The sequence below is a fragment of the Camelina sativa genome, chromosome 20 (assembly GCF_030686135.1).
Source record: "Camelina sativa cultivar CO46 ecotype springtype chromosome 20, ASM3068613v1".
NCBI classification, from domain to species: Eukaryota; Viridiplantae; Streptophyta; class Magnoliopsida; order Brassicales; family Brassicaceae; genus Camelina; species Camelina sativa.
In genome coordinates, this window is record NC_141899.1 from 574,602 (window position 1) to 589,386 (window position 14,785).

The following is a 14,785-nucleotide window of genomic DNA, read 5'->3' on the forward strand; positions in this document are numbered from 1 at the left end:
ACGTTGTTTAAAAAGTCAAAACCGTACCAAGAGTTTTTAGTTGCGGTGGAAAAAAAAAAAGAAACAAAAAAAAGTCAAATGCTGAAAGTGTACGTCGATCGTTAGAAGATGAGCGTATCAATCAAAATTAAATGTGAAGCAACACACACATTTTAAAGAATATTTTCATGTTACTATGTTCCTTACATTATGTTTTCCTAACCATCAATACCAGTCACCGACTAGTTGCTAATTAATTTGATATTTTACGACAGAATAGTTATGCATGTATCATCAACTTTATAAACTCGATACTTTATTTCACTCATGCAGTTTGAACGTCGGCTATGCTAATTGACAGAACAAAAGATATTCAAAGTGAATCTATATACTATATAACCAAGTAAACCAACGAGATGTATGTCAACTAGAACCAAAGTGAATCTACAATTTGTAATTTTCTATATGATTAATGAAACGTATACCCCAAACTAGGAAATGAGTATAAACAAGAAGAAGTAATTTGACGGTTTCGATTATACATCGGGAAACACTAAGTTAGTGCTCTCTATGTCAAGTGGTACGGACGAAGTGAGATCTAAGGATTTGTTTGCTTCTAAAACTACCCTAACAAATAGTATTAATTGCACATGCATTATTTTATCGTTACTAATTTCTCATTAAGCTACTAGTATTACTTACGTAAACATACTGATAAATATACTTGATTAACAACATCGATTAGAAAAACAACTCGCATGTGGTAAATTTTTACAATAAATTGTCGGCTAATGCCATAAATGATTAGTTCTAGGGTGAACATTCTTGGAAACAATCACATGTGCCTCTTGGAATTTTACTTGAAATTAATTAATCTCTGACTTTTGTTGACTTCTTGTTTTAGTTACGTCCAAAATTACAGACGATTTATGTGTAAACAATGAAATTAGAGAAATGCTACTATATGTAAAATCGAGAAAACCCCAACAAGAGTGTGAAAACATTTATGGTGTACGTAACGTAGTATTAACGAAATAATACTAGTATATAAATGTGGTAGCTCTAAGGGAAATGGCTTACGCACCTTGATATCAATTATTTATAGGATTTAAAGAATTGTAAAATAGTGGCAATAAATGAAGCCACATGGATATAGTGGTCGAATATTTTATAAACAGTTATCATAATGTAAGTCTATATACTAATAAAATAGATTATAAGTTCTACTATACAAATCTCGTAGGTTGAGAGTTGAGATACTGTTAAAGATTAGTTTCAGTTATCAGTTGTACGTTACATTTCGTTCAATAACACTTCTTTTTTTGACAAACGATTAAACCACACATACATTTTCCCCAAAAATCAAGACACACATTTATTCATGTGGTTTTTCTAACCCACGTATATAGTAGTAGTAGTAGTATCTTACTCCATAAAGATGGCGTACGCAATTATATATGCATAGAGGTATGTATATATGTGGTAAAACGTGACGATGGCCCTCCGCAATCAGTTGAGGCCCAACTGCATCGACGCATGGTTCTGTTTTAATGTTATTGCCGTATTTTCCGTGTTCTTATACGGACGCTCTCCCATTTGTGTATATATGTCACATATATATAAATATATATAAAAGCTTATCATATCATATGAATATGATATACTTTATTAGTAATTAGTATATATAATACGTACTAAGAACGTTTTAGTGTGTAAAGGGATTTCATTCCCGTTATCAAATAGTATTTGTAACCATGCATTTATCTTTGTTCTATATAACTAACTACTCAATAATTTCAAAATTTATGTGAAATATAAGCATATGAACTGGATCGGATCGGAGGGTTTTTTTGGTTCATGTGGGGATTTCTAATTGGCCACAACCCACAACTCGCAATATTTGACCAAAGAAAAAAAAAATGCATGAGGTGCCCATGTGAGGTCCACGTGCGTTTGCTATCTATTTGGCTTATATATACACAAAAATATTTTTATTAACTGAGCTGCTAACATTGAATAAACAAACAATGTTGCATTTAAGTTTTGATATATATATATATATTAACAATTTTAGGTACAAAAAACAAACAGATGATTCGGTATTAGTATCTTATATTTTCACTGGTTCGTCATACTAACACAAGATTAAAAAGAAAAATCTGATTTTATATAAGGTGGGAGTACAGTTGAAAACAATAATGAATGTCAATTTCATACGATTGTAATATTAGAAAACATACTATAAATTCGAGAAGTTTTGTTAATTGCGAATTCGTCATATTATCACTTTTTAGAGTTAAATTAGTTATCAGTTAAAGTCAATGTGACGCCCCTTCCCCCTACTAGGCGCTACGATTCCCAAAGAGGCCAAAGACTACAATTTCGGCCGTGAGTTTTGAGAGCGTAACTATAACTCGCATCATATGCGCGTGGTTCTCTTAGATAGCAGCAAGACGTTAATCAACAAAGCCACCGGAAGGGTTAGTTACTGGGTCAAGACGCATCTTTATCTGGGCCGACTGATAGAGGCCTATAGTTTTTTTTTACTTTTAACAAGAGACCTGATTATATTACTTTTTACCCCTGTATGTATATTTTGTTTGATGTAATTTTTGTTCTGTTTTTTCTTTGTTTTATTTTCTTCTGTTCTTCTGTTTTTTCTTTGTTTTAGGATTATTTATTCACTTTTCTGATAAATTTAAGAACCTAAACGCGAATAATTAAATATTATGAAAATTTTTGATGAAAAACAAAAAAAAAGTAAGTCTAGAGAAGATCTTTTATTGCTTTACAGAAAGTCAGAAACAAATGTTCAGTTGTTCTTTTGCAGTCTTTTTGGAGAATAAGTACCAAAAGATTGGATATTTATCTTTTCTTAATTTATAGTTTTCCGTAATTTTTTTTTTTTTTAAGAATCGAATTTGGAATAACAAACATATTAGCAAAAATTAAATTATTGAAATAACTAACTTTTAAGTTATTATTATTATTTTTTCCGACAAAGAAAAACTAAAATGTTAAATAAAACTGAAGTATTCAATTCGTGATTGAATATTTTGATATGAGATGTTAATAAAACAAAAAATAAAAAACATTTTGATATGCAATCTTGCGAATTCGGTGGAATATAATAGAAATATATACTTAGATCCAAGAGGGGGAATTGAGTAAATTACACTATTGTTTTTTTTTTTTTACTTCATAAATTACAGCCAAACTGTTTTTATGTATATATAATAAAAAAGTAAGTTAAAATTAGAAAGAATAATTAAAATAAAGCCGTAAAGTTGTTTACAAAGGCTTCCCACTCTCCCTCCATAAGTAGCCTTCCCACCTCCCCTCTCCATCTCACAGTTCCTCTTCTCATCTCTGTCTCTCTCTCTTCCACAAAACCAAAAAACCAAACTTTTCTCCGTACTAAAGATAATGGCGGCTAAAGTACTAACATTAATGGCGGTTATGGTGGTTACTGCCTTCACAGTGAACGCCAAAATCCCCGGAGTTTACAACGGTGGTCCCTGGACTAACGCTCACGCCACCTTCTACGGCGAAGCTGATGCTTCTGGCACTATGGGTACACTCTCTCTCTCTCTCGCCTCCTCTGTTTTGAATCAAAGCTTAATTGTACTAAGATCTCCAAAATGCTATAGATCACTAAAAAAAGTTACGTTCTTTAAGACAAATTTGTTACTAATAAATGTTACGACACTATTCACTGACTAAAAAATAATAATATTGCAGGAGGTGCGTGTGGGTATGGGAATTTGTATAGCCAAGGTTACGGTGTGAACACGGCGGCTTTAAGCACTGCTTTATTCAACAATGGATTAAGCTGTGGCTCTTGCTTTGAGCTTAAGTGTGTCAATGATCCAGGATGGTGCCTTCCCGGAAACCCATCGATCCTTATCACTGCTACTAATTTCTGCCCTCCAAACTTCGCTCAAGCTAGCGACAATGGTGGTTGGTGTAACCCTCCTCGTGAGCACTTTGATCTCGCTATGCCTATGTTTCTTTCCATCGCTAAGTATAAGGCTGGTATCGTCCCCGTCTCTTACCGCAGGTAACTTCATCTCTCTATACTCTGTTTTAACCTTTTTAACGCCTAAAACTTAGAAAACACTTTATTATTTCGAGACCGATCCTATGAAACCGCCTAATGTTGCTCAGTCAAAGATAGTTAGAAGGAGGATCCCCGAATCTAAGAATCTGTGAGCCTGAAGATTTTTCAGAGCCTTCTCGCATGTTCACTCTATTCTTTATTCCACTTTGATTTCCCAAGAAAGTTGCTTCCTTTTTTCTTTTATTTTTTCTCGGGAACCAAACATGAAAAAGTGTTTTTTTTTTTCTGTCTTTTAGTCTCTTTTAAAGCCATAACATTTAAAACCAACGAACCTAAATCTAACTTTTCAATCTCAAATTACCAATACACCCTTTTAACTGGGGTCGGTTATTAAGATCCGGGTAAAAAAATCTTGAAACTCAGCCAAGATCAAAGGACCGACACTTACTCACTCCACCCCATACATTTGCCGGCTCATCAACGTAACCCAAAACCAATTCGGGTCACAACAACGTACTGTATAATAAATTCACTTCCTTCCATGAAGTCACGTAAAACTAATAAAAATATATTCAAAAGTAACTAAGTTTGTAAAACCAAGTTGTTGTGATTAAGTAAATAAGTAATACATCTTTCATATGTAACTTACTAACTATATTTTATTATTTTTGGGTGTTGCAGGATTCCATGTAGGAAGAAGGGAGGTATAAGATTCACAATCAACGGATTCAAGTTCTTCAACTTGGTGCTTGTCACTAACGTAGCCGGAGCAGGAGATGTCAGGAAGGTGAGTGTGAAAGGAACCAACACACAGTGGTTAGATCTGAGCCGGAACTGGGGACAAAACTGGCAATCCAACGCTGTTCTTGTCGGCCAATCTCTTTCTTTCCGAGTCAAAACCTCCGATGGAAGAAGCTCCACCTCCAACAACGTTGCTCCAAGTAACTGGCAATTTGGTCAGACTTACTCTGGCAAGAATTTCCGCGTCTGATTTCTCGAAAAATAAAAAGATTCACCTCGCGGAAGATATTGAAGCTTTTTTTTTTAATAATCATATATATATATTTACGTGTCTTTGATTTAGATTACGATTTGAAATTGGGGTTTTACCATTTTTCCCTTATTTTCTCAGGGAAAGTATTGGGATTGCTTGGTTTGGAAGTTAGGCTTTTAATTTAAAGATTAGGAGGTTGTGTTGTTGTTGTTGTTTTTTTATTTGTTTTGTTTGGTGTGTTGTGTCTTGTTTGGTATGTAGAGGCGCTGAAGCGGCTGCAAAAAGAAAGGGTTGGGATAAAGATAAATGTAGCCCGCAGCTCTCTTTTACGTTCTGATTGTATTAAAGTATATACATATATATATTATAATGAAGATAACATGGATCTTCGATTTATATAAATAAATAATTGGCTATTTTGTTACGTTAATTTAATTTTACTATACATGTGGGTGGCCTGGTGGGTAGTTCACAAAACAAGCAAAACGTTAATGCAAGACAAATAACTCGTTCGGACTATACCTTTGTATATAAAATTTTAAGAAGGCTTTGAAAATAAATTAAACATCATGCATTCATGCTTGTTTTGAATTTGAGTATCATCCATATCTATATATAAAAGTCGAGTTTAATCGATGCATGCAGTATATCTATATATAACGTCGCTATACACTGAGATCAGTCAAACATATACGCAAGGAACCTACAGATTTATACGGTCCAGAGTTCCGTGATATACGGTGTACCATACGTATATTAGTATGTACTTACGTGAGAGGTGATGTACGAAGGAGAATAGAATTCATGTGATGTGATGTAAATGCATTACACCATCATCATGTGCCAACCTGCGATCACAAATTTATTAGAGAAAACATATATGGAAAAAAGGTAATGTAGGATATTGAATAAGATTTGAAAGAACCTTATCTTGTGCAAATGTAAACTGCATAGTCTCTTTTGCAAAGTTTTTTTTACGAATCACAAAATCACGATCGGCCTATCATTGTCCATTGCGTGAGAATCACAAATTGTACCAAAAAAATAGTGCGGGTGGTTGTATGTGGCTGGTCGAGATCGATTAATCTTCATCTCGATTCTCAAATCTCAACTGTGGCCAACAATATGAATCCGAATAATATTTCAGAAGTGTTTTTTTTTTTTCTTTTTTGGTTTTCAATTTCCTTTAAGCAGCCAGACACTAATTCACATCTGTTTAGAAACAAGACTGAAAAAAATATCCTAAAATGAAAATGTAAAAAAAAAAACGAAATAATAGAGAATATGTAATATGGTGGGCTGTCTATTTGGTCGGTTTACCTAAATGAATGTTGAATAAAAATGACGAAATCAATGGATACTTTTTGCAAAAAGAGCAAAATAAGATAGAAAGATTAAAGATGGTGGAGAGCATAAATCCTAATATTATCTCCACCGTAAGAGCATATTTTTTTCGGCACAACAGAACAAAAACAATAGACGAACATAAGAAAATTACAGATGACTTCAACTGTGACTTCTTTCTTATCTGTTTGTTGGGGCAAATCTTTTTTTTTTTTTTTTTTTTTTTTTTTTTTTTTTTTTTAAAAAAAAAACAAAGGAAAGATACTGATTATTATGATACGAAATGTTGATATACGACTCATGAGCAAAGAAAAAATATAGAGTAATGATTTCGTTCAGATTAGATAGTCACTCGACACTTCTCTTCATGTATATTATATAACCTGGTATGTTCTTCAGAAACCAAACATTTGAGAAACAAAAATCAGCTAAGAGCCTAAGACACTGTGATGAACTTTTACAGTCTCTCGAGTCTTCTTACAATTTTACAGTCTATATTGATCACTCAGACACTCACATTACAAATTTTTAAAATTATATAAATTCATATTCCAGAGAACCCAATAGGTTATACAGTAACAGAAGAAGCAAATATCATTCGTGGTTAAAAACAAAAACAAAAACAAAAACAAAAAAAAATTGATTATTCTCTGCTGCTCCAATGGAGTCTGCCTTTCCCTTGCATAACTTATCTTAGAACTCTGTTTGAGCTTAAGACGAAATTATCCTCACCGCCTTTAACCGTAGAGTGAAGTCTCCCAGCAGCCCAGCCATTGTTAAGCATTCGTGCTGGATCACCGGTCACACGGCTTTCTTCAGCCCGTGATTCAAATTCCGGAAGCCCATTTGCTTTCCTCTCTTTTCTTCTCTTCCTCTCTTCATCTCTTTCTTTCCTGAGCCAAGCCTCAACTGTTCTCATCAGTGACTTCTTGCTCGTCTCCTTCACTTTCTCCATTGGCAATGCTAGCTGCAATTTCCCGTTAGCGACATACACCTACAATGGCAGATTATATGTTATGAGTTTTGTTATTCTGTAGCAGAGGAGCAAAAAAACAGAGAAAAAGAGACGGTGTGGTTTATATTACAATGTGTGTTGGCCAATCCTCTAGGCCATCAAATATATGAGTCGCGTAGATTATGGTTGCTCCTCGTTCATCACATTCCTTTCTTAGAAATTGCAAAAGGTCGGCTCTTGCGAGTACGTCAAGGTCAACAGTTATTTCATCTAATAGGAGAACCTAAAGATAATTCAACAAAATCAGATTCAGATAAACTGTTAAAGCATGTTTAATAATAAGATCCAGATATAATCTTAGTCCATTCAAAACCATCAGACCGTTTCTTCTTCTAAACTAAGTACGTTTGGAGACAAAGTTTAGGTTTACCTTGAATGGCTTGAGGAGTCCCATACAAATCTGGACACGTCTTCTTTGGCCATCTGATACCTTGTGCAATCTCCATGAGATATCAATATCCAACACCTAACCAACAGTCGATTAGAACAAACCGAAAGTTAGAGCATCACATGCATTTGATGTAAAAGCAAGTAACTTCAATCCACATTGTACAATATAGAGTAATGATACTTGTGACGTTTAATTGTTGGGTATGTGACAAAGATCGAAGCTCAAACCATAATCCAGTTGATTTCATGTTAAAGTTGGAATTCACAAAGAACAAATGAGTGAAGATGATGGCATACACTCACCTTGATCAACTCATCTCTTCTCTTAGGATCAATACCAGCCACTCCAAATATCATTTTCTCCGCTGAAATATCCATTTGAATCGGAACTTCAAATCCTGCAAATGCAACATCACGCCTCCACTGGAAAAAAAGAGAGGAAAACAATGTTCTCTAGTGAACAGTAAGGACATGAGTACGTACATTAAAACACACACAAATTGAACTAAGGCAAAAACAATTAGTTCTTGATTCTTAGGCTCTACAAAATCCGGAATTGAACAATCCAAATCAGAGCTCAGGATTCATTACGAACCTCTCCACCGAGATAGCAGAGATCACCAGAAGATGTCAATCCGGTATCGTGAAACGCGGAGCGACCCAGAACCCTAACCATGTGAGGCTCCACCATATGTTTTCCTCCCAATATCTTCAGAATCGTTGTTTTCCCTGAATTCCCCAATCAACGATTCCATCAAATTCAGATCCAAATACACGCACATTTCAAGCTAAAGAGACAAATAAACAAATGGTGACATACCGGCGCCATTAGATCCGACGAGGAGACAACGATCGCTTGAATTGAGCGGGATTGAGAAATCTTCTATAAGTGGTTTCGATCCCGGAGGTGGATGACCGTCGATTCCAGGATACGTGAAACGTAACCCGGAGATCTCAACCGTTGCGTTTCGCTTCTCTTCTTCCGTCACCGCCATTTTTAGTTACTTGTCTTCTTCCCCTTACTCTTCTCTCTTCTGCTTTTACTTATACTTTTTTCTTCAGAACGTTTTTTTGGTAGTTGGTGAACAAAAGTTATTGAAACCGACACCGTTTTTGGTGAATACTTTGAAATTTAGCTCACGTGGCGCTTTAAGAGACGCTAATTTTTTCACATGACGACGTCGTTTGTTTTAAATAGGCGACGTGGCTCGAGGAGAAACCATTGATATGAAACGATGCCGTTTCACGGAATAATTATTTGATTTTCTTAATTAAGAGATCTGACTGTACTGTTCTTTCTTTCTTCGTCGTCTTCGTCGATTTCTCGGGTTGGATCGTTGAAGCTTTATCGGAGAAAAATGGCAGCGATTTACAGTCTTTACATAATCAACAAATCTGGTGGTTTGATATTTTATAAGGTACGATCTCTTGTCTTCGATCTCGTAGATGTATTGAAGCTTACGCCGAACTAATTTGATGTTTAGTTGCGCCTGATTCATCGAGTTTGTTGTATGGAGAGACCAAAATTGGACATCACTAGGTTTAGAAGTTGCACTGATTTAGGTATTACTCTAGGGTTTGTGCATAGCTCTGCTAAAGAATTGGACTTTTTTTGTTTTTAAGCTCTGATTTGGTTCTCTGAAATTGACAAAACTTAACTCAGAGACTATGTGTTTGGATTTGATATTTGATCTGTTCTGTGTGTATTTGGTGGATATTGGGAAAATTCAGGATTGTGGAACAAAGGGAAGAATGGATACGAATGATAGCTTGAGAGTAGCTAGTTTATGGCATTCAATGCACGCCATATCTCAGCAGCTTTCACCTGTTAATGGCTGTACTGGCATTGAGCTTCTTGAAGCCGACACTTTTGATTTACATTGTTTCCAGTCTCTCCCTGGTAAATAATAATAATATCCATCGTCACTTGCAAGCTATCATCATCATCACAATTGCTTTGTCTTATGTTGATTCTGCTTTTTTTAGGAACTAAGTTCTTTGTGGTTTGTGAACCTGGGACTCCTCACATGGAGAGCCTCCTTAGATACATTTATGAACTCTACACTGACTATGTCTTGAAGAATCCTTTCTATGAGATTGAAATGCCTATCCGTTGCGAGCTTTTCGACATCAACCTTACTCAAGCTGTACAGTCTGATCGTGTTGCTTTGTTAGGACGATGATCAAGATATTGCTTTTCTCCTGGGGATCTCACCTCACTTCTTGGTTTTTTTTTTTTTGTTTGTGGGTTTCTTTTTCTGATGACATTTTGTATGTGGTAACATCTGAACGTTGTAAGAGAATCTAAGTTTACAACTATCAAGTTTCGTTCTCTCCCTTACATTGCCAGGAAATTGGGATAATAAAGAGGAGACTCTTTTGTTACTACCAAACGGGATACTACCTAAACAGAACAGATAGATGGTAAAGAGTCTATACAACACTAAACCCCCTGGTAAAAATCACACCTTGTTCATATCATAATTGAAGGCCTAGGATAATTCACAGCTTGTGGAGATTTGTTGCTGTTGTTGTCAATCTTGTTGCTGTTGTTACTGTTGTTGTCAATGCTGATTTGAGGATTCTGCTGCTCTTTTGGTACCTCCTTTTGGATTTGATGTTCTTCCAGTTTCTTGACGATTTCGCTCATGGTCGGTCTGCTCTTGGCATCTATGGATAAACACTCGAGTGCAAGACCTGCAATTTTCGATGCTCGGGTAAGCGAGTATTGACCTTGGAGACGAGGATCCATCACTCTGAGAAGTCTTCTTTTGTTTAGTAAGTAAGGTTTTGCCCAATCCACTAGATTGTGTTCTCCTACTGGTTGGTTCTTGTCGATTGCTCTTCTTCCTGACAACAACTCCAGTAACACAACCCCGAAACTGTACACATCGCTCTTCGCCGATAAATGACCTTTCAAAATTTGACAGAAACATCAGAATCGAAGTTCTCTTCATTGATCACAGTCACAGAGAGAATACTCAAATTAAGTATACCTGTGGCTAGATATTCTGGAGCAGCGTATCCCTGAGTTCCCATGACTCTGGTAGAGACATGGCTATTATCACCCATTGGACCATCTCTAGCCAAACCGAAATCCGAAAGCTTTGCATTGTAGTTCTGCAGATTACACAGATACAGTAAAGATAAACTTCTCTAGTTGCATCCAAAACCAAAGCTACACAAAGCGTTAATCATATGTCATACCGCATCTAGCAATATGTTTGATGCTTTGAAGTCTCGGTATATAACTTGCGGTTGAGCATTGTGAAGAAAAGCAAGTCCTCTAGCTGCACCCTGAGCCATTCTAACCCGCGTGCTCCATGAAAGTGGCTGATAGAATGTTCCTCCTGTTTTGAGAAAAGAAAAAAGAAAGATTAATCATTGTGCATAAGTAGTTCGTCCATGAGCTTCATTCTCTTTGAAGATATTTGAACTTACTTCTGAATAAGTGATTCTCAAGACTACCACGAGTCATAAACTCGTAAACAAGAAGCCTGTGCTCCTCTTCCAAGCAGTATCCAATCAGTTTCACAAGGTTAGGATGATCCAGCTTACCTAAGTAATTGATCTCAGCCTGTTGTTCATAGTTGAAAAAAAGAAGAAGACAAAGTTCTTCAACAATCTTGAAATGGGGCCTTGTCAGATAACAAAAAGGGTTAACTTGAGAAATGTAACTAACCAGCCATTCTCGGTGACCTTGAAGCCCTTCTTGGTTAAGTCTTTTCACAGCAATAACAATACCGGTCCCCGGTTTAGAGGGAGCTAAGGAAGCCTCATCAATCCAGCCTTTGAAAACACAACCAAATCCACCTTCACCAACTACACTGTCAGGCCTGAAGTTCCTAGTTGCAGATTTTAGTTCACTGAGGCTAAAGTTCTTCAGATTAGCATTTTGCAAAATCTCGCCTTCTGTTCGAGGCATATGAGAGAAGGAAGTATTCGACGATCCCTTGCTCCCATCTCTACTCAAGAATTTCGAACTTAGCCCTACAAAAATACTTCTTTCAGAACATTCAAACACAAAAAAAGAAACCTCACACGCCATTGCATCTAGATTCTAATTCTAGAAAGAAAGGTTGATGAAGCTAATTTTAGCCTTTTAGAGGTCTCCCAATCTGAAAAAAGCTCATATCTATGGTTTAGATTCCAAAAAGACAAAGCTTTTTACTTTTTAGAGAGAATAAAGTGACACTCAATTCAACTTAGCCGACACTGCAAGTCCCATAGATTCAACTCTTCTTCTTACTAATAATGGCAACATATTATCTTCAATTATGAACAAGAACTTCATTAAATCTATAAAAACAAATCTACTTCAATCAAAGACTAAGCAAGTGTGAAAGAACCACACACAAGATATATCAATCACCTTCTCTCATATTGAATAAACAATAAAGATATGAAATTTGACCAAGGACTCACATGTACTGGAAGCAATATCTGTTTTGATCCGATTGCTGAAACAACCTCCCATCAAGACTCAAAAGAAACCAACTCACTCACTCGGCTCAATAATCTTCGATTTAAAGAGCAGAAGAAACAAAAAAAAAAGATGAGACCTTTATGAGTGTAAACACAAAAACCCAGTTCCAAGGCGTACAAAATGGAGCGAAAACGAAAAATTCCTAGAGAGGAAAGATAGATTGAGCTGGCTAATAATAATCAAAAGCCTAACCTTTTGTTCTCTCTTGAGAAAAGTCTTTTGTGAGAATAATGAAACTACTAGCTTAAGTTGAAAATGAAAACTAGTGAGAAAGATGTTTATTTTTTTTTGGTTTTAGCTCTTTCCTCTCTCTTTCTCTCTCTGCTGCTTTGGACCTTTTGGTGGGTACGCCCTATTGGACTTTGTCTTCTTCCTCATCCTTCTCTGTTCATCGTTGACTTGTTGACTTTTCCTTTAAAATTCAACATCCCTCCCTATCCACGAGGACAATTAGATACCTTAATATTGTTATTAAACAAAATATTGCATTCTTATGTTTTCCTTAACGGTTTTCCAAAAGAAGAAGAAACTAGATAAACTTTCAATAAAGATTTTATATTCAGTTACCTAGATTTTGAAGTTACCTAGTTTGGTTTTGTGGTTGTAGGCGGCGAAGATAGTCTTTTGTGGGGAACTTGTGAAGGTTGAGTGGAGCCTTGTTTTGTTTTGTGTGATTGTGATCTATAGTCCATACACTCCTACTCATTATATATAGTGGAGGTTGCATATATGCTACCAAAGTGAAGTATCAGTTTACTTGACTATGATTAGTTCAAAATTTATGGATGTAAAACGCATATGTCGTTTAACTTGATCCGAACATAAGTTTGATTTGTGATCAGATTAGTAGGAAGTAGGAACAGAGCATATGCGTATTGTCTCTGTTTCAAGATGGGCCCAGGGAAATATATTGAAATATTGAGCCATAAACTATTATGGGCTTGTATGGCAATAGCCAATAGCTATTAACAGGCTTGACTTTTATTCATGGCCCACTAATATAGTTTTTTTTTTTTGGTGAACACCCACTAATGTAGTTGATGATGTCTAATAATATTTGTGTGTAAATTAATTTCCAGAAATTTATATATGACTGTTGGGGCAAAATTATTTTAAGTTTAATGCATGATTTCATATTCATTATTTTATACTTTATACAATTAAATAGTTATTTTCCTGAATTATTATATCATTATTCTTGAATTTGACTTCATATCTATTTTTTTAAAAGACTTTTAAATTTTTTCATATCTATTGACTTTTTTTTTTCTTTCTTATTTGCAACCAGACATTTTTTTTTTTAAAGACTTTTGATTTTTTTATTGATTGATTATACACCGGTCATTTACCATTCTCGTTATTATTATTTTTCTCTTGCTAGTTATTTACCCTCTAAACTAGAACTAACCCGCAAAAAACCGCGGACTGAACTTTTTTGATAAATTTTATAAAAAATTATTTTGTTATTATTTTATTTATTAATTTTAAAAATCTAAGCTGTTGAGCGGAACTGATATAGATTTTCTTCGATTAGATTTTTAATAAAAAATTTAATCCGTGCTCGTAAAAAATGTTGATAAAATTTGTAGTTGTAGAGTTTATTCGATTATATTTTTAAAATCTTAACTGTTAACTTTTTAATAATAATTTTTCTTTTCAAATATGAATTAGTTTAGATTCAAATAGATTTTATTTACTTTTGTAGATTTAATTTAATTTGATATGTCAATTTTTTTGTATTTATTAATAATTAATAAAAATTAATTAATTAATTAAATTTTTCTAATAGCAATTGAATGTAATTTTTTTACACATTTTAAGTTTAGTTTCATATTTGTACTTCCTAATTAATATAGTAAGATGTAATATAATTATTATATATGTCTTCTCCACGAAAAAATGTCTCGATTCCCAATTGTTTAACAAACATACACCTTTCTCTTTAAAATAAAAGCTTAATAGAAAGCCCACCGAAACCCATATCATAAATATAAAAAAAAAAGTGTTAAACAAAGACCCAAATTTGTTGGTGGACCTATTTATAATACAGCCCAATTCTTTCAATGCTTCAAAATAGAATACATTTTACAGAATTACATTTAAAATCATAAAGTAAAAGTAATTATATACACTATGGTGATTACATTGTCCAATAGATTTCGCATGTATACGATGTGTAAAATATATATATATATATATATTTATACTATTATGTACAACTTTGTATTAATAAAGACAAAACGTGTGAAATAATATTTCAGTAATCGTGTTTACACAACCACGTGTTAAGTAAAATATTCTTTCATTCTCTTAATCTCAAGAAAGTTTTGTTTAAATTAATTATTTATAAAAAAGATATGGCAAATTTGACAAACATAGACACTATAATAAACATATACTATAACATCTTCTAAATTGTTATCCGTTTTAACAATAATAAAATATTCCCCCGCGCTGTAGCGCGGGTCGGGTCCTAGTTAATATAGTAAGATGTAATATAATTATTATATAACTAAT

At 34.4% G+C, this 14,785-nt stretch overlaps 4 protein-coding genes across 6 annotated transcripts; 2 read left to right on the plus strand and 2 right to left on the minus strand.

Annotated features, from left to right (window-relative positions):
* Nucleotides 1-3,135: 3,135 nt before the first annotated feature.
* On the plus strand, nt 3,136-5,439 carry LOC104768391 (expansin-A9). Its single transcript, XM_010492341.2, has 3 exons — nt 3,136-3,553; nt 3,721-4,039; nt 4,721-5,439. The coding sequence occupies exons 1-3, from the start codon at nt 3,406-3,408 to the stop codon at nt 5,028-5,030; spliced, it is 777 nt and encodes a 258-aa protein (XP_010490643.1). The 5' UTR covers nt 3,136-3,405; the 3' UTR covers nt 5,031-5,439.
* Nucleotides 5,440-6,902: 1,463 nt separating this feature from the next.
* Nucleotides 6,903-9,030, minus strand: LOC104768392 (ABC transporter I family member 20). 2 transcript variants are annotated; one of them, XM_010492344.3, is made up of 6 exons: nt 8,603-9,030; nt 8,378-8,511; nt 8,086-8,205; nt 7,763-7,858; nt 7,463-7,615; nt 6,903-7,371 (listed from the first exon to the last, which is right to left on the minus strand). In XM_010492344.3, the coding sequence occupies exons 1-6, from the start codon at nt 8,775-8,777 to the stop codon at nt 7,066-7,068; spliced, it is 984 nt and encodes a 327-aa protein (XP_010490646.2). In that variant the 5' UTR covers nt 8,778-9,030; the 3' UTR covers nt 6,903-7,065. The 2 variants fall into 2 exon arrangements, with proteins under 2 accessions (XP_010490646.2, XP_010490645.2); XM_010492343.3 differs by having other exon boundaries at nt 8,086-8,235; nt 8,603-8,842.
* Nucleotides 9,031-9,042: 12 nt separating this feature from the next.
* LOC104768394 (uncharacterized) lies at nt 9,043-10,123 on the plus strand. The gene is made up of 3 exons (XM_010492347.3): nt 9,043-9,200; nt 9,514-9,682; nt 9,769-10,123. The coding sequence occupies exons 1-3, from the start codon at nt 9,141-9,143 to the stop codon at nt 9,963-9,965; spliced, it is 426 nt and encodes a 141-aa protein (XP_010490649.1). The 5' UTR covers nt 9,043-9,140; the 3' UTR covers nt 9,966-10,123.
* Nucleotides 10,050-12,704, minus strand: LOC104768393 (putative serine/threonine-protein kinase PBL11). Of its 2 annotated transcripts, XM_010492346.3 has the most exons (7): nt 12,461-12,704; nt 12,208-12,301; nt 11,465-11,772; nt 11,224-11,359; nt 10,990-11,132; nt 10,779-10,902; nt 10,050-10,695 (listed from the first exon to the last, which is right to left on the minus strand). In XM_010492346.3, the coding sequence occupies exons 2-7, from the start codon at nt 12,257-12,259 to the stop codon at nt 10,256-10,258; spliced, it is 1,203 nt and encodes a 400-aa protein (XP_010490648.1). In that variant the 5' UTR covers nt 12,260-12,301; nt 12,461-12,704; the 3' UTR covers nt 10,050-10,255. The 2 variants fall into 2 exon arrangements, with proteins under 2 accessions (XP_010490648.1, XP_010490647.1); XM_010492345.3 differs by having other exon boundaries at nt 12,208-12,599.
* Nucleotides 12,705-14,785: the final 2,081 nt, after the last annotated feature.

Bases quoted from the DNA above. Each gene is read 5' to 3' on its own strand.
- LOC104768391 (XM_010492341.2), top strand. From the start codon at position 3,406: ATGGCGGCTAAAGTACTAACATTAATGGCGGTTATGGTGGTTACTGCC. The intron at 3,554-3,720 runs GTACACTCTCTC...ATAATATTGCAG, and splicing joins TGATGCTTCTGGCACTATGG to GAGGTGCGTGTGGGTATGGG. The intron at 4,040-4,720 runs GTAACTTCATCT...TGGGTGTTGCAG, and splicing joins GTCCCCGTCTCTTACCGCAG to GATTCCATGTAGGAAGAAGG.
- LOC104768392 (XM_010492343.3), bottom strand. From the start codon at position 8,777: ATGGCGGTGACGGAAGAAGAGAAGCGAAACGCAACGGTTGAGATCTCC. The intron at 8,236-8,377 runs GTTCGTAATGAA...ACTGTTCACTAG, and splicing joins TCTGCTATCTCGGTGGAGAG to AGAACATTGTTTTCCTCTCT. The intron at 7,616-7,762 runs GTAAACCTAAAC...AATTATCTTTAG, and splicing joins GACTCCTCAAGCCATTCAAG to GTTCTCCTATTAGATGAAAT.
- LOC104768394 (XM_010492347.3), top strand. From the start codon at position 9,141: ATGGCAGCGATTTACAGTCTTTACATAATCAACAAATCTGGTGGTTTG. The intron at 9,201-9,513 runs GTACGATCTCTT...GGGAAAATTCAG, and splicing joins GTGGTTTGATATTTTATAAG to GATTGTGGAACAAAGGGAAG. The intron at 9,683-9,768 runs GTAAATAATAAT...TGCTTTTTTTAG, and splicing joins TTGTTTCCAGTCTCTCCCTG to GAACTAAGTTCTTTGTGGTT.
- LOC104768393 (XM_010492346.3), bottom strand. From the start codon at position 12,259: ATGGGAGGTTGTTTCAGCAATCGGATCAAAACAGATATTGCTTCCAGT. The intron at 11,773-12,207 runs GTGAGTCCTTGG...GTATTTTTGTAG, and splicing joins AGATATTGCTTCCAGTACAT to GGCTAAGTTCGAAATTCTTG. The intron at 10,696-10,778 runs GTATACTTAATT...AAATTTTGAAAG, and splicing joins TCCAGAATATCTAGCCACAG to GTCATTTATCGGCGAAGAGC.